Source organism: Eptatretus burgeri, chromosome 4 (assembly GCF_056783735.1).
Source record: "Eptatretus burgeri isolate ZD-2024b chromosome 4, Ebu_testis_v1, whole genome shotgun sequence".
Taxonomy (NCBI): Eukaryota; Metazoa; Chordata; class Myxini; order Myxiniformes; family Myxinidae; genus Eptatretus; species Eptatretus burgeri.
In genome coordinates, this window is record NC_140964.1 from 61,810,997 (window position 1) to 61,833,678 (window position 22,682).

Genomic DNA, 22,682 nt, shown 5'->3' on the forward strand with positions numbered 1-22,682 from the left:
AAAATGTAAAAAAATATTCTTCTCAAGAACCGCTTAACTGATTGTAATGCAACTTCATACTTATGATAGACAATGCATGCTGAATATAGTTTGAAATTTTTTTCATATTCATCTTCATTGACACAATTTAGCCTCAATGTGCACAAAAGTGGTTGCTAAATATCCTAATAATCATCAACATGGTCCTTGTGTTTCGAGTCGGTTAGATTGCCATGTAACAGGGACCTGTCAGAGTAGATCGTTTGTTACACGTGATGCTGAGGAGGCAGCATCTGTAATTTATAGACAGGGCAGACAGAGTAAGGTTTTAAAATGTCTCATCTTCTGTAAGGCAAGGCCAGACAAGGAATTGAAAGTATCAAGGCACATTGAAGCAGCTCAGTAGGACCATCACGATCTCTCTGGCCAATGTGTGTGAGGTATGGCAGTGACATAGACTGTGGAGGCCGGAAAACGACTGGAAGACTACTTTCTTTCTTGGGGCCACCCCAAGAAAGGGACAGCCCGGAGTAGAGACCTCCCACAATGATCGGGGTACTAATGACGGGGCCCGCTGCAGGAAAATGCGGTCCCGAAGTACGGAGAGTGGGCCAGAGGATCAGGGGTGAAGGAAGGAGTTTGGGACAGAGTCACGGGGACTGGAGCTGGACACACACAGAGAGTTGGAGGCTGAAGCTGAACTTTAAGAAATTAATCATCTCTCGCCTTACCTCTGTTTGGCCGTCATCTATTCGTTCCTGGTTTTCCACTAAATCATCTTCCTCTGCTGTCTTCCACTGCATCATCTTCTTCTGCCATCTTCCACCGCATCATCTTCTTCTTCTGTCTTCGACCGAATCATTCATGTGATACTGCCCATCCTGAGCAGCACTTTGCCTGTGCGCCAGTGGCCTGCATATACCAGTCTCTTTGTGCTATCCAAGACCTCACATGCCCCATTGTTCTTCATGTGAATTGGTATTGTCGGGTCCTTCGCAGGGTATATTTATTATTCCTTGTACATAAGTTTGCATGCCCCCTCATTGCTATCTGCGTCCATTGATCACTTGGTTCATGCCATTTATGATATGGTCTCATATACCCTCTTCCCTGTACTTTTATTAGCAAATAAACTCTTTAAAAGGTAAGAAAACGTATTCAAAGTATCTGCTTCCCGTGCGTGTGCTATCAATTTTGGCTCATTTGGGCAACCTTAGGGAACGATAAAGAATAATAACTGAACTTGATGCAGTAAGAGACCATTTGGCCATTTCCTGAGATGAAAAGTCCTGGCGCTGAGGAATATTGTGGTAACGGAGCCTCAGATGTGATCGGATTTTTCGAGCCTCAGACATGATAGTAATTTTGTTCAGAATGAGTGCGTGGGGAGAGACTATGTGTTCTAGTTTCCTTCTTGTTTCTACCCTGCATCTCCATGTGTTTGAGAACTGAGCAATAGATGTGGCATCGTGAATTTTCACTCATCTTTAACCATGATTGATTACAAAATATCCCAGAATTCAATGGACAGTGGAGTAATCAAATTGAAGATAAAATACTGCATTGGAGTAATCAGAAGGAACCCGTATAAGCAAGATATGGCAAAATGCCTTCTTTTGGCAAAGGTGTAAAAACATCCCCCTCTCCCTTCCCCCCTGACCCATATATTATCCTTTCAAGTAATTTTGTCCAGTATCCTGAACATTTGAAATTACCTGCTTTACCCTCAGCCAAATAACTCCCTGGTGCGTATGTTCAATATACTAAACATATAACCAGGAGCGAAGTAGTTATACAGTTGTGGTTGGAGGTTACATCTTGTCTACACCTTTCAACACCACAAAAAACCCCATAAGAAATCGTATGGGTATCCCAAGTGAAAAATAAACACATGTAAGGCTTATGTGATTTATATTTGAAAGTCTTTTTTTTCAAAATTGCTGTTCATAAGGGAAACTAGTTAGGAAGAAGACAAAATGTTCTGGACACAATTGGCAAGAAAACAAAACGTGCTGGACACTGTTGGGAAGAAGACAAAAGGTGATGGACACAGTTGGGAAGAAGACAAAATGTGCTGGACACAGCTATATAGGTTTTGAACCGATTCAGACATTAATGTTTGGCTCAAAACCATTTCATAAAATCGTTGTGAAAGAAAAAATCCATATAACGTTCAAGTATTTTTTCCATGAAGTAACCATAGTGGGATGGAGGGGGATAAAGTGGATAAGGGTGGGGATGGAGGGGTCGAGGTTTTTTTGTGGGGGGTGGCTGTAGAAGAGGAGAAAATGAGTCAAACTTCCAATTTCTTAGTGAACTGCCCAATCTGTTTTCAAATTTGTGGATTTTCTCATATATCATGATGAATTGTTACTTTTAGAACTTTGCTCATCGTGTTCATTTCCATTCATGTAGTAGTTTACTTTTTACTTTACCACCCTGATACTGATGGATAATTTTATATAATGGCAATTCTGCAATAAGAATATTTTGCAGAGAGAAATCAAGCTTCATCTCCATTTACTCAATTTACTTTTATACCACCTGTCACACTTGTCAACGATGAGTGATGGGACGGAATGAGATTTAAGAAAATTGTGTTTCACACCTCCACTTACTGCATCGTGGAAAATATATCCATATTGGAATGTTTCTACTTTAACTTTGTCAAAGATGTGGTGGGTGAACTGTCAGCAGTGAGAGCAACAACTAGAGTTCATAGAACACAAATTTGATTGGTCGTGATGACGTAAAATGTCGTAATATTTTGTCAAAGTACTGTTAAACGGAAGGTTTTTTTAAAATGCCAATAAGGTGATTTGTCTTCTGCACTGCTAAGTATATAATTCAATTGAAATAAAATAAAGATTTTAAACGTTGTACAAATTTTTTTTTGGGGAAGTTTACCGCAGTTGATGCAGCGTCTTTTTACGCCACCCTATCTAACATGTTAAATTAGTTCTTCTTGCCTGTTGATTGTGTCCTTTATGACATCTCTAAAAACAGCAAGTTTCCTGTTTGGAATGATTTTGTTTGATTGCCAGACAGGCAGATGGAGTAAAAAAAGAAAAAATCATCCCACCCCTCTATGTGCATGCGTGATCGGGATGAATTCAGAGCCAAAGAACTGCTAAACTACAGGTTTGTTTTTCCGATTCGTGTTCAAAATATAATATTCAATTGAAAGTAAGTTGTTCTTCGATCATAAACTGATGTTTAAACACAGACAGACAGACAGACAGACAGACAAACTGAACCAATTGCTTAACCCGGCTTTTCGCTACGCATGTGTAGGATAATAACAGCAGCAGCATCAGCAACAACTACCACTTGCTGATTGTTGAGCCTGGAAGCACATCACTCACTGAAATAATGTGACGTAATCCAGTATGGTGAACGCTTTGAGAAAAGTTTACGATCAACTAGGCCAAACAAAATAAAAGGAATAGTTGGAAGTTAATTTAGATACAATTAGCAAAATTGTAAGACTGTGAATTATGCTGATGAAGTTTGGTGACATGGCACAAAGTGATGAGAGAGGAGATAGGAAATGGGGATTACAAGACACGGACAGACAGACTCTGTCCCTTTATTTATATAGTTCTTGTTTCTACCTGTAAGCTCCGTAATAAGCATTTAAAATGTGCAAATAAACAAGAAGCCTTTCTCCAGTTGGCTATACGTAAACCAGTGACACCGTCCAGGTGTATTCACAGAAAATGAAACCTGCGCCTGGTTTCTCGCTGCACGAACTCTTAATGATGCACGTCATTTGCTTCGGTGGCTGTTTTGAATCAAACGTGTCACGACAATTAGCGACTTCATTGAAACTCAAATTATTATGAACATTGACCTGAATAGTGTATTTGACGCGCAATAAGAATGAGAAAACGATGGGTTATGTTCCCAATTAGTGTGAGATGCACGGACGAGTTTAAACCCACAATTCTCAATTTATATTAATTTATTACCGGGCGATAAAACATTCCAACTTTTAATTGCCATTGAACCTCCATAAGCAGTTAGCACAAAATGGGAAATTAGATTCGCCATTAACAGTCAAATTTGGAATAGTAAAACGGAATGTAGATTAACAAATATACGATAATAACATAGTATAAAAAAAGGAACTGAGCACCACAATGCCTTTGTAAATATCTCTCTTACTTTGTTAACAATCCTGGTGTTGGCTTAACGGTTAAGGTGGCTGGCTTAAGATCTCAGGGTCTTGAGTTTGAGAACTTTGAGCCCCTTTTTTCCATTAAATAACACCAGGTGGGTTGACTCAGTCTGTCATCCTTCTGAGGTTGGCAAAATGAGTACCAGCTTACTGGAAACAGGGGGCAGCCATGCTACCAGCAATGATGCAACTAGCAGCCACAGACTGCACAAATAATAATAATAAATTCCATTAACGGTCCCAATTATTCCGACCTTTGCCTCTTGTTTTGCCTGTGAGATAGGCCGAGGAAAGCCTTTGTGCCAAGTCTTTCACGAACCAGCTGGCCAGGCCTGATGTTTGACTGAAGACGATTAGAGCAGGAATTTGGAATTTGTTTCGGGTGTGGCGATAATTAACCTACTCTTCGTGAAAGACACCATGGGATCTTTAATGCCCACCAGCTGGTGTGAGCAGACGGAGCACCCAACTTGAGGTTCATCCGAGGGGATGATGTTACCTGGTGATGCATCACCCAGCCTGGGAAGCACCAATCCGACAGTTTATAGTTTGCTCGGGAATCTAATCCAGACTAAACAGCTCACAGGTAACTGTGCTACCTCTGCACCATCCTGTCAGATGCTGATGAATAGGCCCATGTCACATCAAGCTCAGCTGGCCTGACTTGCTGAGAGCTCCATAAGTCAGGTGTTAACATGTCCCTTAAATGTGATATAAATGTGAGCAACATCTGGTTATCATGCTTTGCCATTTAATTATTAAGGAGCCAGCACATGTGGTCACGCACTCCGTGGGTCTCCTGCTGGACCTCCTCTGCACATCCTTTTTTTGCTCATTCAGCCGTTTGGTTTCCCATTCGAGCACGCACGTGCCTCACAATGATTGGGATCCTGGATTTAAATCCCATAAATTGTTGATTTGTCCATTGTCTGCTAACATCTTTCTAATTCATCCTGATGTCCTTGGCCTGCAAGACGTGTACTGCATTGCACGCTCCTCCGTGAGACATATAAATGTAATCAAAAAGATTTTTAAACAAGTCTATAGTATATTATGAAAAAAAATTCCCGCAAAAATATAATAAATCCAGTAATTAATATTAAATCAGTCAAAGTGAAAACTAAGATCAGTTTTGGAATTCATCTTTCAATGGCTCGAAACTTGATGCAACATTAAAATTAAGTCAAATTATTTATTTATTTTAACAAATGAATAGCCCGTGAAAACAAAAGCCTGGATAATCGGGAGGATTCATACCGAAGTGTACAAAACACCACAACACATATATATATATATATATATATATATATATATATATATATATATATATATATATATATATATATATATATATATATATATATATATATATATATATACATATACACATGGCAAATGCTTAGGGAAGCAGAGTGAAGGTGAGGCTGGTGTGAGACCTGGTGACTTGGTGAGCACAAGAGTCAGGCGAGCAATGGCATCACGCAAATTTACTTTCAAACCGACCGAGACAAAATAACCAGCTATGGTGTATTCAGAAACCTGTAGAACAAAATTCTTAAACCTACCCAATTCAAAATACTACAGGGTAATGAAACTGCAAAGTCTATTTGACCCATCATACCTGTGCCATATTCCACACCCAATGCAGCCACACCACCAACATCAGGTCTTATTAATTACAAGGCGAAAGGAGCAGTTTGTGGTTGAGCGGAGAGAACAAGGTATGGGACGAATAGCATGGGAGACGTTGGGTAAAGGGAGAAATGTGACGCACAGTTACAGTTTAATAAAATAAGCAATCATTGCGCATTTGCATGAGCTCAAGCTGCGATGGATGGTGGGGAAGGGGGGTGGGTGGGTACATATTGTAAGAAAACAATACTACTCATTTCTTATTTAAGGGCCGCAATTATTCTCATTTTCATGCAGGGGAACGTTTTTGGTCCAAGCCTTTCACGAACGGGCTGGGCAGGTCAGTACAATTCGAACGAACAGCCTGTGATTCGAGTAAAGGTCAGTCTAATTTGTTCAGGGTGCCGGGGATTACTCCCCTATTCTTCACGAAAGACACCATGGGATTTTCAATGTCCACCAATGCCCAGTGCTAGCAGACAGATCCTCCAGATTAACATCCTTCATATGGACTGCACACTGACGCCTCGCACTGCTGACGAATCACCAGGATGATAGTTTATAGTTGGGTCGAGATTCAAACCAAGGCTGGACCATTCAGAGGCGATGCTCATACCTCGAGGTGATCCTGCCAATTGTCAAATTTAATTGTCCCAATCTTCATTGCCTCACCTGAAGTGGGTAGATGTTCCTGAGTTGCAAACGCCATGCAACATCATTTAACCATTTCGATTAGTACAAGTGATATAACCATTTCTGAGTTTCATTCTTGTCAGAATTGTAATACAAAAGCGCATTTAAAGATTGTTTTAGTTCTTTAAATTTGAAGTATTGCCTTTCTCCAGCACGACTGCTGCTTCAACTCCTTTTTCGAAAAGACAAATTTTTAAAACGATATTCTTTGAGATCTTTTCGGCATTTAATTAGACTTGGTAAAAGAGAGATGTGTGTGCACATAATCCAAAAGTTAAACGATTAAACAAAACAAAAAAAAAATTCAGGTTCTTTCCACATTTCTAAAAACGCACGTATGTTTTTTTTAATTTTTTTTCAATGGGAAAAAAACAAACAAGATCAAATCAAAAACTTTTACCAATCGACTCATGGGTAATTAAAACTATTATTACAAAGTACCTTCAAAACCACCAGTTTGACATCTACTGATGGGATCTCGTTTTGACATTTCTGTTTTAAATGTATTCAACTTCAAATAATGAAAGAAACTGCTTAAGATATTATATTATAATTATAACACATAAAACACACACATACGTACTGGATTAATATTGTGTGTGTGTGTGTGTTTGTGTGTGTTCAAATAAATTGAAGATGAAGATATTTTCTTTACCATTGATATAATTTTTCATAGTACACTCATAGTATGAACTTTGAAGATAAAACAAAGTTGAGTTTTTATGCCATCTGAGGGAGTCCACTCTTGGGATTATTACCGTTATCCATATTTTGAAGTCCATTTAAAAAAATCGTTTTGTGATGTTCGCCAAGATTTATGCCAAGAATATAAAATATTGTGTTATTTTGTTCATCTCTCAAACATGATGCATATTGTTAGAAAACAGTATTTTAGTATTTAAACTGTAATAAACGTGTCCATTATTTTAAAGGCCCATTAACACATTTACTTTGTTGCCATTTGGGGCGGAACAGGTCATCATGAGGGTGAGCATCATAAAATTGCAATTATATCAAATACAATGAATAGTACGACCACAGAAATGGCATTACAAGCCTGGGTTATACACAGTGGGTCTTATGAATGAAAGGTTAATGGGAGTATGCTAACCACATTGGAAACGAGGTTTGTATTACCTTTCAAAAGTCATATGCTCTGACAAATGGTTAACTTTTGAAACATCATTCGCACCTCATTTGACATTCTCACTAACTTTTCGTTGATAAAATCCATTGTTTGTCTTGGCCGCCGACAGAGACAGACATGAGCCTTAATATGCAGGCACTAGAATGGCACTCGGTGGAGTGCATACCTCCGCCAAGCTGAACAGTTTACGTTTTGTATCCCACTAATAGGTCAGAACTGGATCCAGACCTGAACCAAAATCTAATCAGCTTGTTCTTGTTACTCCCACCCCCCTCACCAAACTCATCTTCCAAGTTTTGTTAAAACTCGTCCACAACTTTTTGACATATCGGAATATAAATCGTTTTTGGCCCTATCTCTGAAGGTGAAGAATCACTTAAAAATTCTCATATCCGAATCCGAATCTTCACTTAAACAGAATCAATTTGTTCTTGGCACACACCCAACCTGTCCACCACATTTTGTCTGAATCCGTTCAAAGCCTTTTAAGAGGTGTAAACGGACAGACAAACAGAGGTGTAAACACAACCTCCGTCTAGTATTCCATAAGTAGACTCGTATTCCATATATTTGCTCCCAAATCCCACTATACATTTAATCGGATTCATATAGGTGAGAGTAAAGTTAAATCTATTACTTCATTCATTACATAGCTACTTAGTTGTACATTCAATCATGTCTCATTACAATTCGTATACATATATCTAATTCTGTTTAATGTCTGCGTCATATAGGCGAAGTACTGACTCAAAGGTCTGTTGCAGTACCAGATGACACATTAAGTCCACATCATTGCAGATGGGATGCCCAGCTTAATGTCTTCTCCACAAGTAGGGTGAGTTCCACTATACAGCACCCCCTGCTGGTACCACACCAGAACGGTAGGTTTATTTGGGTCTGATTCCACATTGGTTCAAACCCAGGTAGATCGACCAGTTCAGAGACAAGCATTGGGTTAACATAGCTATCCTGCCCTGGTATTAACAAAAAAAACCTTTTCTTTTAATAATCCGATACAGATCTCCCATAAACATAAACAGTTGTGCACTGTACGTTTGTATCACAGCCAAGGTTTCAGCAACAAAATTGCCTTCAGAAATTAATTACGCAAACAGAACGTGAATTCAAGATATACCTGCATGAGTGGGCATGGTCAACATTTCTGATTGGACAATAACACCAAGGCTTAAGCTTTGCCCTCATTTTCTGACAATCTCAACCTGCCTGTTTTGAAATCATAACAAGCCCCATAACTTGGCAATCTCTGTAATGACGCTCACCTGCCAGACCGTTCCCGTGGATCCAATCCCCAGGGTTGGGTCCCACTGAAGCAAAGCCTCTCAGAGCGGGTATCATCAGGTCTGCTATGGTTGACCAAGGCGAGTGCATGATGGGATGCAAACCCCCCAGCAGAAAGCCTTGCCTCTGCCGTGCTGTTGCTCATCACTCCGTGGGGACCACGTATCACTGAGCAAACAAAGCATTCAATCATTGATGGCAGGTTTGGTTCCACCCAAGATTCAGGCTCATGGAAAAGTGAGATGACCACGGTGGGACACAACAAGCAAGAGAATAGTTGAACAGAGAAAGAGGGGAGGAAACAATAACCTACAAGTTTGAGGGTTGGTTAGGTAGCGTTAATATGGGGAGAAGCATTTGACGCATCAAACACCTAATATTCGATTTAAGAACGTTTGTGGACAAAACTTGCTCCTTTTGAAATTTGTGCACAAAGACATAATTTTGTCTTCAAAGACAGAGGAAATGAACATCACCTACCTCCTCCTATTATGTTCAGTTGTGAAAGATATTGTGATGTGGTCCTCATGATACATGGGATTTACTGATAAATACAAATGCTGGATAATAATACCCTTATCAAATTTAAAACTCAAAGGAAGAGAGATTTGTTCCTCATTTTACTTTGTTTCTTTCGTTCCTTTCACTCATTTTACTCAAATTTGTATTCGAGTTGTTGCATCATTATTGACAATTTGTGAAGATAAAAATTTCAGAGTTTGACCCCACAGATGTGAGGAATTTTGAGGGTTGAAAAGCAGGACAACATTGACCACTGCAGGACTTTGTGAGCTGGCAGTATGACCGAGACCCGAGAGGTACGCACACTCGCTTCTCAGCTGTGTAGCCTGGGTTCGAACCCCTACCCAACGATATACTGTGATCTTGGTGCTTCACAGGCAAGGCAATTCATCAATATGTGTGGCGTCCCTCGGATGGCCGGATATTAAACTGAGCGTCCCATCTGCTGGCACCCTCAACAAATTCCAAATTCCAGCTGTAACTACTGCTGGGAAGGCAATGGCAAACCACCCAGTATAACCCTCGCCAAGAAAATGCTTCACCAGCACTGACACTCTATAACAGAGTCTGATAAATCAGAATCAGAAGAAATTACAATTGATTCATTGGGAACATGGACAATTTCGGTGAAAGTCAGCTGCAAGTTTGGATCCACCATGCCTGAAAGACCCAAATGAAATATCATGAAACCACCCAAACAAATATTGAAGTGTATTCCATGGTGAAGAATTCCTTGGAACGGATGTATGATCTATATATTCCCTCCTGTCACCTGGTAAATGATGACTTTTCATCTTACCTGCATTAACCCTTTCACTCCAATGAAAAGGAATATTATTAATAATAATAAAAACATTTGGCACTGAAATCTGCTAAACACAGCAGCAGTATTGAGCATTTGTGTGCATGGGGGGGGGGGGGTGGGGGGGAGGGGTCCTGATTGGTTGGTCATGCTTAACTGACCTGTCCAAAAATTGCGGCCTTATTAAATTGCAGTTCAGATATATATATATATATATATATATATATATATATATATATATATATATATATATATATATATATATATATATATATATATATATATATATATATATATATGTAACACAAGGCATTGCTTTGTTCAACTTTTATGGGGATTAATTAACTAACGGTATTTTCCGTAGTCTGAAACTAAAGAGATATTAGATTTGGAAGTTTAACACTGAATGCACCAAGGTAAATCATGGGTACCATTGGTCTTGTACCATTGGTCGTGTTGCACATTGTGAATCAGGTCAGTAGCTTTATCAGGATAGAGTATGAACATGTACACTGTATGCGCATGCATGTGGTTTATCATTTTCAGTGTGTAAATACAAATAATATATATATATATATATATATATATATATATATATATATCTTTTTTTCATAAACTATTATATAAAATATATATGTATATATATATATATATATATATATATATATATATATATATATATATATATATATATATATATATATATATATATATATATATACATACACATTTTATATAATCTTTTATGAAAAAAATTTACATATGTGTGTGTGTATATATATATATATATATATATATATATATATATATATATATATATATATATATACATACACATTTTATATAATCTTTTATGAAAAAATTTACATATGTGTGTGTGTATATATATATATATATATATATATATATGTGTATATATGTGTATATATATATATATATATATATATATATATATATATATGTACTGTTTATGTAAATATAAATAATATATAAAATAATTTATAAAACAATATGTCATATTTATACATGCATATTAGTATCTTGGATCAAAGGAGACCCTTTCCTTGTTACCCTCCCCAAGTCGAAACTCAAGGCGCACCTCCATTATTTCATACCCTTTATACCCCCTTTCCCAGCATGTGGAACTGGCTTCCCAACTCCATTATCTCTTCACAACAGGATTTCAATCTGCAGCACCCACCACCACCTCATGGTGCCTCACATTTCCACTACTGACCTTCACTACATCCACTGCAGAGGTCCTGTTCCCATCCTTATACAGTCCCTCTCCTTGTGCTGCAGTGCAAGTGTTTGCTGTGTGGTACCACTGTTTTCCCTAACCTCATGACATTCCCCTTGTTCTTCTGCTCTCCCACCATCCTCATACCTAAATATAAAACCATCAAGGAAAACCTGAACCAAAGGACAAATGCATTAAAACGACACATTCCACATGTAACAGCAAATCAACTGCAGTTTATCCAATAGGCTTATAGTGAGGCTTTGTGGAAATAGTGTCTCTGTTTCATCAATTCATTACATCATGACTCATTATCTTCCTACATTATTACACAGAAACAAATCTTGTGCGATGCCAAACACGATGCCGCAAAGCAAACTCAAAGCTGCCATTGTCAGACGCAGAACTACTTGGTGGTCAAAAGTGACCGGCAAAAGATCATGTAAGATGCACTTAGCCATATCAAGAATAGTTGGCCAGCGCCAGTCGTTGCATATGCAAATCTGTATTGTATGAGCACATCATCGGATTTTGCAAAACAGGTATATAAATATTAAATATATTGGTGAAGTCTGGACAGAAATTGTCAACTTTTTAACATCTTTTAATTCATAGATGATTAAAGGATATGATTATAAAATTAATCCATTTTGTATAAGGATAGATGTGGGATAGCGTTTGTTGTTGTTTGGTGGTCTCCACAAGGCCAGGTTCAGTGTCACAGCAAGGAGTACACGGAGTGGTCTACACCGGTAGCCACAGCAGAAATTTTTAATTTGTTCAGAGTGCTGGCCATATCTCGATACTCTTCATCAAAGAACACCCTGGGATGTATCGTCTACCACCTAATGCTAGCCAAGGGAATGTCCGGTTTAGCATCAACCCCAGGGCGCAATTAGTGATGCAATGACCTGCTTGTGAAGCACCAACAAGACAGTTCAGAGTCAGATCAGGAGTCAAACCCATACTTGACACCTTTAAGGAGAATGTGCAATGAGAGAGCTGTTCTAACTTGTCGATAAATACCATTAATGTATTAATTACCTAATTATGTCACTTATCTGCAATTCATTAATACCCTCGCCAGAGAAGAGGGTATTACATTGGGTCCATATGTCTGTTCGTCCGCACAAACCTAAGTATATCTATAAATTATATACCATTGAAATGATAATGATGCATAACGATAACGAAAATTGTAATTTTAATGGTATATCATGATAATAATAATAATAATTATAATGATAATTTTAATGGGACAAAATGATAATTATAATGATACATAATGAGAATAGCACATAATGATATCGATACATCATGATATTGATAATATTGATAATGGTACATAATGATGATAATATTGATAATGGTACATAATGATGATACATAATGATGATGATAATGACAATATTGAAAATGATAGGGTTTATAATTATAATGATAATGGTGATGATAATAATGGCACGGTAAAAATAGAACATAAGCACATTTATTAACTAGAAGGGCACTCAGTTGAGCACACACTTCCGCCACGTAATGCGTGATCCACGAGAACATATCGGGCTCATTACGTTTTTGAAATATCATGCTACATATTGTTTTTGAGCCCGATCTCTCAATGGTGAAGAATGACTTGATAAATTAAAAAATTCTCATATCCAGATCCAGATTCGGATCTTCACTAAAATCGAATCAATTCGTTGTGGTCACACACCCAAACTGACCACCAAGTTTCGTCCGAATCCGTTCCCAACTTTTTGAGATATCGTGCTATGTATGACTTTAGCTCTGTCTCTCAATGGTGAAGAATCACTTAAAAAATTCTCGGATCCGAACTCGGATCTTCACCAAAATCTAATCAGTTCTCCCTTGTCACACACCCAACCTGCCCAGGAAATTTCATCCGGATCTGTGTGCAACTTTTTGAGATATCCTGCACACACACGCGCACACACACACACACACACACACACACACACACACACACACACACACACACACACACACACACACACACACACACACACACACACACACACACACACACGTGAAAACATAACCTCCTTCACCTTCGGTGGTGGAGGTAAATTATGGACCATTGGAATGTGAATAGAATATGTCTTAATGTCTTAATGGTTAGGGTGGTGGGCCTGGGATACCAGGATCCTGAGTTGAAATCCCGCCTGGCTGTTGAATTAATACCAGGTGGGGTTGACTCTGTCTGTCATCCTTCCAAGGTCGGCAAAATGAGTGCCAGCTTGCTGGTATACTGTGTCGGAGTGGCGACCCGTCCAGGATTGTGCCCATTAGCCAAGGAGACTACTAATGCAGCACCTTCGCTCTGCACAGAGTATGGTCCCAATGGATGGATGGATTAATTATGTAGTTTTGGAATGTGAGTACATGTATTGATTACGTACAAATTTAAAGTGAGTACTAAATCTATTAAGTATGTTGTATTGGAAAGTGAGTATGTATATTAATTACCTACTTTTGAAATGTGGTATATCTGTTAATTCCGTACTGTTTGAATGCGAGTTGGACCATGAGTACGTATTTTAATTATGTACCATTGGACCATGACAACATCTTTTAATTTCATCCAATACTTATGTATTATTGGGACGTACCGTTTTTGATCTTTCGTCCTTTAGATCTTTTAGGTCCCTTTATACCCTTCAGAAACCTTAGATTTTAAGTTCCTTTAGACAGGTTAATCCCCTTTAGACTCTCCATACCTTTACACTTGTTATACCACTTAGACCCTTCAGGCCCCTTTTAGACCTTTTTAAGACCTTTCAATACCCTTTAGACCCTTTGACTTTTTGACGTTTTAAGACTCCTTCGACCCCTTTAAACAATTCAGCCCCTTCAGAGCTTAAATTACACCATATACCAATTAGACTTTTTAGGACCCTTTATACACTTTAGAACCTTTCAACCCCTTTAGACCTTTCGTCCTTTACAATTTTCGACCTTTACACCTTTTCAGAACTTTTCCCTATAGACCATTTAGACCTTTCATTTGCAATCGATGACCTTTCATTTCGTAAATCGTACATTTATTTGCCACACAAAATACACCACACAAAACGAGTCCTGGCAAGAGTCTGCAATTTCCGATTGCTCTTTCTAGTTCAATTTGCATAACACTGCAAAAAAAAAAAAACCAATTATTGAGACTAACGGTAATCCACAATGTTTCGCAGATAACAAACATAGAATATAATGGCAGTATACTAAAAACTTGGTTTATATTGCTCCCCTTTGAGGCAACACAATGTTTCACTTGAAATCCCCATTACATTAGGTCACAGCAGAAATATCATGTTTCTGCAGCCTACATATCTGTCCATCATTCCCACCTTCTGCTCCTTTGTTGGATCATCCACAGATAAATGGCTCATAATAAAGGTCAGATGAAATGCATGTATGCAGACAGTGGTCGCGTTTTCACTGATACACCTGCTGTCTGCGCCCACAGGTGTGCATGTGTTTTATATTTCAAACGTCATTTATCTCCTTCCTGGATGCTAAACACTCACCAACCCAAATCGCTTGCACGAGCAATTGATGATGTGGATTAAAACCCTGTCACACTTTGCAGGGTATCTTCTTCTACTCGGATGTCATATTTAATATTTATGTATGTATGCATGTTTGTGTGTATGTTTCTATATGTGTGTGTAGAAATATATATATATATATATATATATATATATATATATATATATATATATATATATATATATATATATATATATATATATCTTCTTCTTCCTTCGGCTACTCCCGTTAGGGGTCGCCACAGCAGATCATCCTTATGATCCGCATAGTGATTTGGCACATGTTTTACGCCGGATGCCCTTCCTGACGCAACCCTGGTCGTCTCTTACGACACAGGGATATGGTACACCTATTTTAACCGGGGTATACACCGGCCCAGTATACTGGTACTCATTTCGCCGACCTCGGAAGGATGACAGGCTGAGTCAACCCCCTGGTGTATTAATTCAGTGGCCCAACGGGGCTTGAACTCGGGACCTTTTGGATCCCAAGCCGCTGCCCTAACCACTGCGCCAACACCAGGCTCATTATATATATTTATATATATATATATATATATATATATATATATATATATATATATATATATATATATATATATATATATATATATATATATATATATATATATATATATATATATATATATATATATATATATATATGTGTGTGGTGTTTCAAATCGATTGATATAACTTTGACTTCCTGCCATTTTTTTTGTTTTTTGACCTGTACCATTTTCCTTTTCAGAGTTTGGTGGTGTTATTGTGGTATAGTATTTGTTCCCTGGGATTTCTAGCTCCATCGCTCAACTATGCCATTGACAGTGAAGCAGAAGACAAAAGTGGTGGCTCTGTGGTTTGAGACAAAATCATATATAGACCTCTGCCAGGAAATGTTGTTTTGGTTGTTGATGGCACCATTCAAATGGAAATGAGCTTCATCACTGAACCAGATCAGGTTGATCCATTTTGGGTACCGCTCCATCGTGTCACTGAGCCATTTGCACATATCAAGTCTCCTTCTTATGTCATCTTGACTCAGTTTATGCCTAATAGAGATGATCTATGGGAAAAGCTTCAGTTCCTTAGTAAGGATACGCCAGGATGATGTTGGTTTGATGCCTAGCTCCCGGGAGTGCCGGCGGTGGGACTTCTTGGGACTGTGCACTGAAGAATCCCGCATGGCGTTGATGTTGGCTTGGCTCTTGGTGACTGATGCTGGCCTGCCACTGTTGTCCTTGCTCTGATTGTGCACTGTACCCTTGTGCTCAAAATGTTTCACAATATGTTGAATGGCACAAGTTGTGGGTCCATCACGTGTTTTGAGGTCGTATTCCAGGCAGAACCTCCAGCGGAAGTCTACATATGATTGTCTCAAACCACAGAACCACCACTTTTGTCTTCTGCTTTATTGTCAATGGCATATTTTAGCTATGGAGCTAGACATCCCAGGGAAAAAAAATACCACGATAACATCATCAAACCCTGCAAAGGAAATCGGTATCGGTCAAAAAACAAAGAAATGGCAGGAAGTCAAAGTTGTATCAATCTTTTTGAAACACCCCGAATATTAACTGTATATATATATATATATATATATATATATATATATATATATATATATATATATATATATATATATATATATATATATATATATATATATATATATATATATTGTCCTGATGCATCAACATCACTGTGTATAATGCTGTATGCAATGTAAATACACATCAGACTAAATGTACTATTATGTTATATACAAAACATTGAGGGTATAAATCAGCCTCACTGTATAACATATTGTACATGATACCTGCAGGACATACATCGCCTTTACTGTATGTCATATGCGTTCAATACACAAGTTAACAATCAGCTTTCCTCCATATAATGTACTGAATAAATTACTGCATGCAATGGTGTACATAATATGCATAAATATGTTGTAATTCACCTTTCACCTCCATTATGTATATACATATATTTATATATATATATATATATATATATAATATAATATACATTTGTGCACATAATATCTATATAATACTGTATATAAAAATAAATATGGAAATTAGGATGTCAACACACTTATCAACATCGACTTCATATACAAATTATGTACATTTGCACGTGCCAATGAGGCTGGTGGATATTTCAAAATTCCTTCAATTTCCAGAGCTTTTTAATTTCCAAAATGATTTTAATTCCCACATTTACGAAGCAGCATATGTTAATGGAAATGGGAAGTTTACTCGTATTGATTTCCCTCATGGTGTTTATTATGGTAATTTTGTGTGTAAAGTAATTAGTCTTTACAAGTGTGAAGATGGATTACAATTGTCACCTTAGCGAGAGAATCTGTGAAACAAATTTAGAAAACACACACGCACACACACACACACACACACACACACACACACACACACACACACACACACACACACACACACACACACACACACACACACACACACACACACACACACACACACACACACTATATGTATATAGATTATATATATCAACACCAACGAGACACATCATCATCATTTAGTGAACGGTTCGAACACTTGTCACAATGACGCGTTTCTATGGCAACATGTGGCGCTCTTACCTGGTGCGCACCTAACTCCGAAGCGCGGAATTCAGGAAGCCTTGGTCGAATTACCCGCGGTAAGCCACACGCTCGTCCGTTCACGCCAAGCTGCTGTAGGCATCTATTCAGGTGCGTGTGGTGGGCGAGGCGCCGCCTGCGGGTCCCGGAGAGACCCGCATCCCCATTTCCCCCCTTATTCCCCGCCGCACGCACCCACATCACCAGCCCTACTTTCCCAAATCCCCCCTCTCCTTTCCGCTGCATACACCGACACAACCACCCATACCTCCCGGGACCCCCCACCCCAACTACCGTACGTGCCTTATTCTTGCTTGGAGTCCACGCGTGCAATCGTGTTTACGTATAAACGCGACCCCTTAAAGTGCTCGTTGAGATGATGTACAATCGAGGCTCTGCTGCTCGAAGGTTTTATATGTACTCGATGTGATCCTTTCAGCTTGCGCAGGGTTTATTCATCTAATTCAACGTAATGGCGTTCCTATTATGTTGGGCGCAAGTAGTGGGTAAAATGTTAAAATGTGTACAGACCGCTCTACGTGTAGGGATACAATTAACAGTATCCAGCTGGGTTTCTTTAATTCCACACCCCCTTTCCCTTCCCTCCCTCATAGTATTTGTGCAATACATCGACAATGCATGGCTATGCCCACACCGGGTGGTACCGGACCCGGGCACGCCCGTCAAACCATCATGACCTTCCGGGACAGGGTCCATTGTGGAATGATTCCCTACAGGGATGACCCTCTCGAACCACATTGATCATTTGCCTCCTCAATACAAAATCATTGAATGTGCCTTGAATTACCATTATGACGTAGCGTTGAAATACCAAACACGCCAATCATGTTAGCACTTAAAATGGAACTGTCTGAATTATTTTACATAATAAATAACAAATGAACCGATTAATTGCACACTTGTATTGTTACCACTTTCCTGCATTATATCATTGTACTGACTATACTACTAATTGTGATCCATGTATATCCAACATGCCACAACTTTTCATAAAAACAGTCCCGAGTTACATACAGTCCTTAACACTGTATATACTGTATATTAAATTATTTATATTAACATTCCTAACATTCCAACCCTGCACACATATTTGTCAATGATGAAGGCTGCCCACTTATACAGAAACACTACATTGAGATAGTCTTCAACTGAACAATCGTTTTATTTATTTATATACAAGTTCGGGATGATGGACGGTTGGAACTGACAATGGGGAAATAGCTGGACAAAACAAGCGCCGGGATGAATGAAAAGAGAGGAATAGAGGAGCGCGAGGAAACGGTAACCTGCAAGTATGAGGTTGTTTGGTAGGATTCATGGGGGAAGAAAAGATTGTGGGTATGGATGGAGGATGACATGCGACGGCAAAGGATGAGAGACAGAGACAGAGAGACAGACAGAGACAGATATCATTCAATTGGGCACAGGACCCTCATCTTCACCAACAATTATTTTTGTAAATACTGCTTGGTTTGAAGGCATATTTGTTTTGCATTTGGACGTTTCTTGGATAAAGCGGACGATGAGAAGTTGAAGTACACACAAAATCGCGAGAGATGCCATCCATATCAACTTGCTAATTTCATTAAAAAAAATCATTTCTGAGACATCTGTAAGCTGTGAAAATGGACAAATAAAATGACAAAGACGTGCACACAAACCACTGTTATTTACATCATCTTCATACGGAAATCCCCCCAAATGAATCCTCAGCATGACCTCAGAGATATCACCTGCACTGTATTAAGCTGAAGCATTGAGGAACAACAAAGCAACAGAAGAGAAGGGACACTTCTGAGCATTTCGCTTCTCCTTCGGCTGCAGTATTAGACGAATATGAATACAATCATCTCCTTGGTGCATCATGTGATTGGTTTTGTGGCTTATTTATTTTAGGTCTGTATGCACGTGACCCAAATATTATATAGAATATGTTGATCGTCTTTTTTAAGGAGTCAAAATACACACAGACATGTTTCCACAGTATACCAGTTCCCTAATTGTACAGACCACTGTTGTGCTTGTATATGTCTCGTATAACGATCTGCAGGCATGCCATGTTCTATGTAAAGCTTGGACACCAACCACCTCCCCCCCCACCCTCCACCCTCCTCTCCCAAAACCCTGGGTATTCCTCCATGGGGGCACTCACACCGATCCGTGCAGTGCCGGTGGATGCGATTCGATCAACATCTGAATGTTGAATCAGATTAAAAGTGCTTGCGACTCACGGTGAATGTACCAGTAAGGTTTTGTGATTGCCGCCGGGGGTCCGAGCCAAATCCCAATGAAAGCAAACAGCACTGCAGTTCTCCGGGATTGTTAAACAGCCCTCCCGCCCCTTTCTGCCCCTCCCAAACCTCTTTTCGCGCCTGCGCTTGAGAAGTGAAACGAAGCAGTACTCACCGGACCCCATATACTTTGGCCCGTCCTTTGGCCGACAATTCTTCCTTAGAGCACATTGTACAGAAAAGCTAACATAACTATTCGAGCCACGAGGGCGCGTCTGGTACTCTTTGGCGCAGTCGGTGCTTTCCCATAGGCCCGCCAGTTAGCACCTTCCACTCGGACTCCTCATTCAAGCTGACTTGGCTTTTGATTTCGTCTCCAGCAGCTTTTCCATGCTAAAGGAGCCAACTGGCCAATTAAGCACCCGAGGGAGTCCATGTATAGGGTTCATGCAGTGCAGACCATGGTCCCGTTTACACTGCATCGTTATCCCTCTAATGGCATCACTTGGTCAGCCCATGTATTCATGAGATGCCCGTCGCGACGAGGAAAGTGTGTGTGTGTGTGTGTGTGTGTGTGTGTGTGTGTGTGTGTGTGTGTGTGTGTGTGTGTGTGTGTGTGTGTGTGTGTGTGTGTGTGTGTGTGTGATGAATTTTAAATGAGTTTGGTTTACATACCGAATTGGTACACAGGTTAATTAATATACCTGAATAGTTAAAATATTTTTATTTAATTTTATAACACAATATATAGTCTTGTTATCACAACAGTGATGATGATAATTATATGATCAATGATTCTTATCAAAGTTCAGAAATCCTTGTTTTATTCTTTGACTTTTAACTAATGGCATGAAACAAGCGAAAAGTTTCTGGTTTGTAATATCGTTTTCTTGTTAGGTACCTGTCGATATAATCAGCATTTCAGTTGATTCATTGAACCAATGATTGCACTTAAATTTTTTGGACAGTTGTCGAATGTCCGTAATGTGATAACATCACTGTAAATAATGACTCATTTGTTTGATAAAAATCAATATCTGATCCATACTCGCCTTATCTTTATATAGCAACATCCATGAATAGGTCATAAAGGGACTCTCTGACCGGAGATGTTTAACTCTATGATCAGGTCTGACGTTAGATGGAATAAATAAAATCTGGACTTAGGAGGACTGAATTCAGACCTGCTTCCCACCAAACTTTACAAGGACATTTATCTTTACTACTGGGACACATTTATCAAAGATCACTTTAAAACTACTTAATTCCATAGAACCAATGTTTGAAAGGAGAGAGTGTTTCCACTTCCAGTAATTTCACACAGTACGTCTTAATTATGAATAATTTAACACCTCGAGATTGACACAATATAATTAAAGTACATCCGTCAGCGATATTATTATGACCGAATCTGGAAATGTAACCAAAATGCGTTTGTTTTGTTCGACATATTTCTCGCCAACAAAGACCATATGTGGTGATGTTCAAGGTGTTACAGCTTGGAACAGGCCTACATAAATGAAGTGTTTGAACCAAGTGTGGAACCAGCAAACTGACAGGATGCGTTATTTCTCCTTTTGGAATTGTGATACAAGAGACAACAGAGGCAGACACATCATGATGGTGTCATCCCAGTGGAGGTAAAGGTTGCCATTTTCAATCCACCATTGTGCATGAATACCATGACAACGTGGCTTTCTTTATTGCAATTACTGTGGACCTAAATAGTTTCAACTTTCATATGCAAAGAAGGAAATGAAGGCTTTTTACCTCCACCATCAAAGGTGAAGGAGGTTATCTTTTCACGCCATTCTGTCTGTTGGGTCGCCGAAATAGGTGACCCTTATTGTCAGTAATTCTGTCTGATTGTTTGGATGTTTGTTTGTCATCAGCATAATTGGTAGTAAACGTGGGCCGATTTTGACCAAACTCAGGTGGTAGGTGCATCTTATGACCTCGTGTTTGGAAATTGTGATGGTTGCGTGGGACGCTTTGGTTCCCAAGCAACAGCCGAAAAACCTTCAAAATCGGTACTGTTCACGCGAAATCAATTCCGAAAGCCATTATCCCACATAGGCATATGAAATTTGGCATGCATCATCTACAGGTGATGCTCTACCAAATATATTCCGGTTTTTGTGATATACAGAATAGTTTACCCGCAGCACCCCTTACAATTAGGGTATGCGCAAAAATTCGCGAAAATTGAAGGCCCCCTTGCAACCAGATGAGTGCATCGATCCGAATGAAACTTTGCAGGTTCATAGCACGCAATGAGTACTACAACTTTGCCTCAGGACATATTGACCGATATTGCTTAGATCAGGGGTCAAAGGGCAAAAATCAATAATATGCGAGAGCTGGAGGTGCCTTCGCGCCAAATGCTACTCCTCCTAGGGTTATGATCAGATGGTCATGAAAATTCACACTAATCATCTGGAATGCATTTTGCACAAACAATCAAGCCGGATTTTCGATTTATATCTTTGTTTACCCACAGCACCCCCTCGAACTTTGGGGATTTCCGATATCAAACCGCATTTTCGGTACTTTTCATTCAAATTGATACCGAGTAATTGTCAGTAGATTGAACTCCATTAGATTTGGTATGCATAATCTTAAGGTGATTCTCTATCCACGATATGACATCCATTTTTTTCTATATCTGATAGTTTCCAAATGGTAACCCTCTCAACTTGGGTGTCCGAGGGCCATTGAGCATTCCCGCTGAAAATTCAAAGTACACT

The 22,682-nt window shown here is 39.0% G+C and overlaps 1 protein-coding gene and 1 long non-coding RNA gene across 4 annotated transcripts in view; one reads left to right on the plus strand and one right to left on the minus strand.

The window, feature by feature from the left end:
• Window positions 1–15,134, plus strand: part of LOC147028190 (uncharacterized) — a 63,576-nt gene extending 48,442 nt beyond the window's left edge. Inside the window, exons 3-4 of one of the 2 annotated variants that reach the window (XR_015057457.1) lie at window positions 3,028–3,120; window positions 13,732–15,134. This is a non-coding gene — a long non-coding RNA (uncharacterized LOC147028190). Of the gene's footprint in view, window positions 1–3,023; window positions 3,121–13,731 lie in introns of both variants that reach the window. The other variant, XR_015057456.1, reaches the window with a different exon arrangement.
• LOC147028189 (uncharacterized) overlaps window positions 1–20,480 on the minus strand; it is a 120,991-nt gene extending 100,511 nt beyond the window's left edge. The window contains exons 1-2 of one of the 2 annotated variants that reach the window (XM_085878334.1): window positions 20,111–20,480; window positions 8,912–9,098 (exon numbers count right to left, since the gene is read on the minus strand). In XM_085878334.1, coding sequence (XP_085734460.1) covers window positions 8,912–9,098; window positions 20,111–20,120 — 197 coding nt within the window. In that variant the 5' untranslated portion in view covers window positions 20,121–20,480. Of the gene's footprint in view, window positions 1–8,911; window positions 9,099–17,683; window positions 17,954–20,110 lie in introns of those variants that run through there. The other variant, XM_085878335.1, reaches the window with a different exon arrangement.
• Window positions 20,481–22,682: the final 2,202 nt, after the last annotated feature.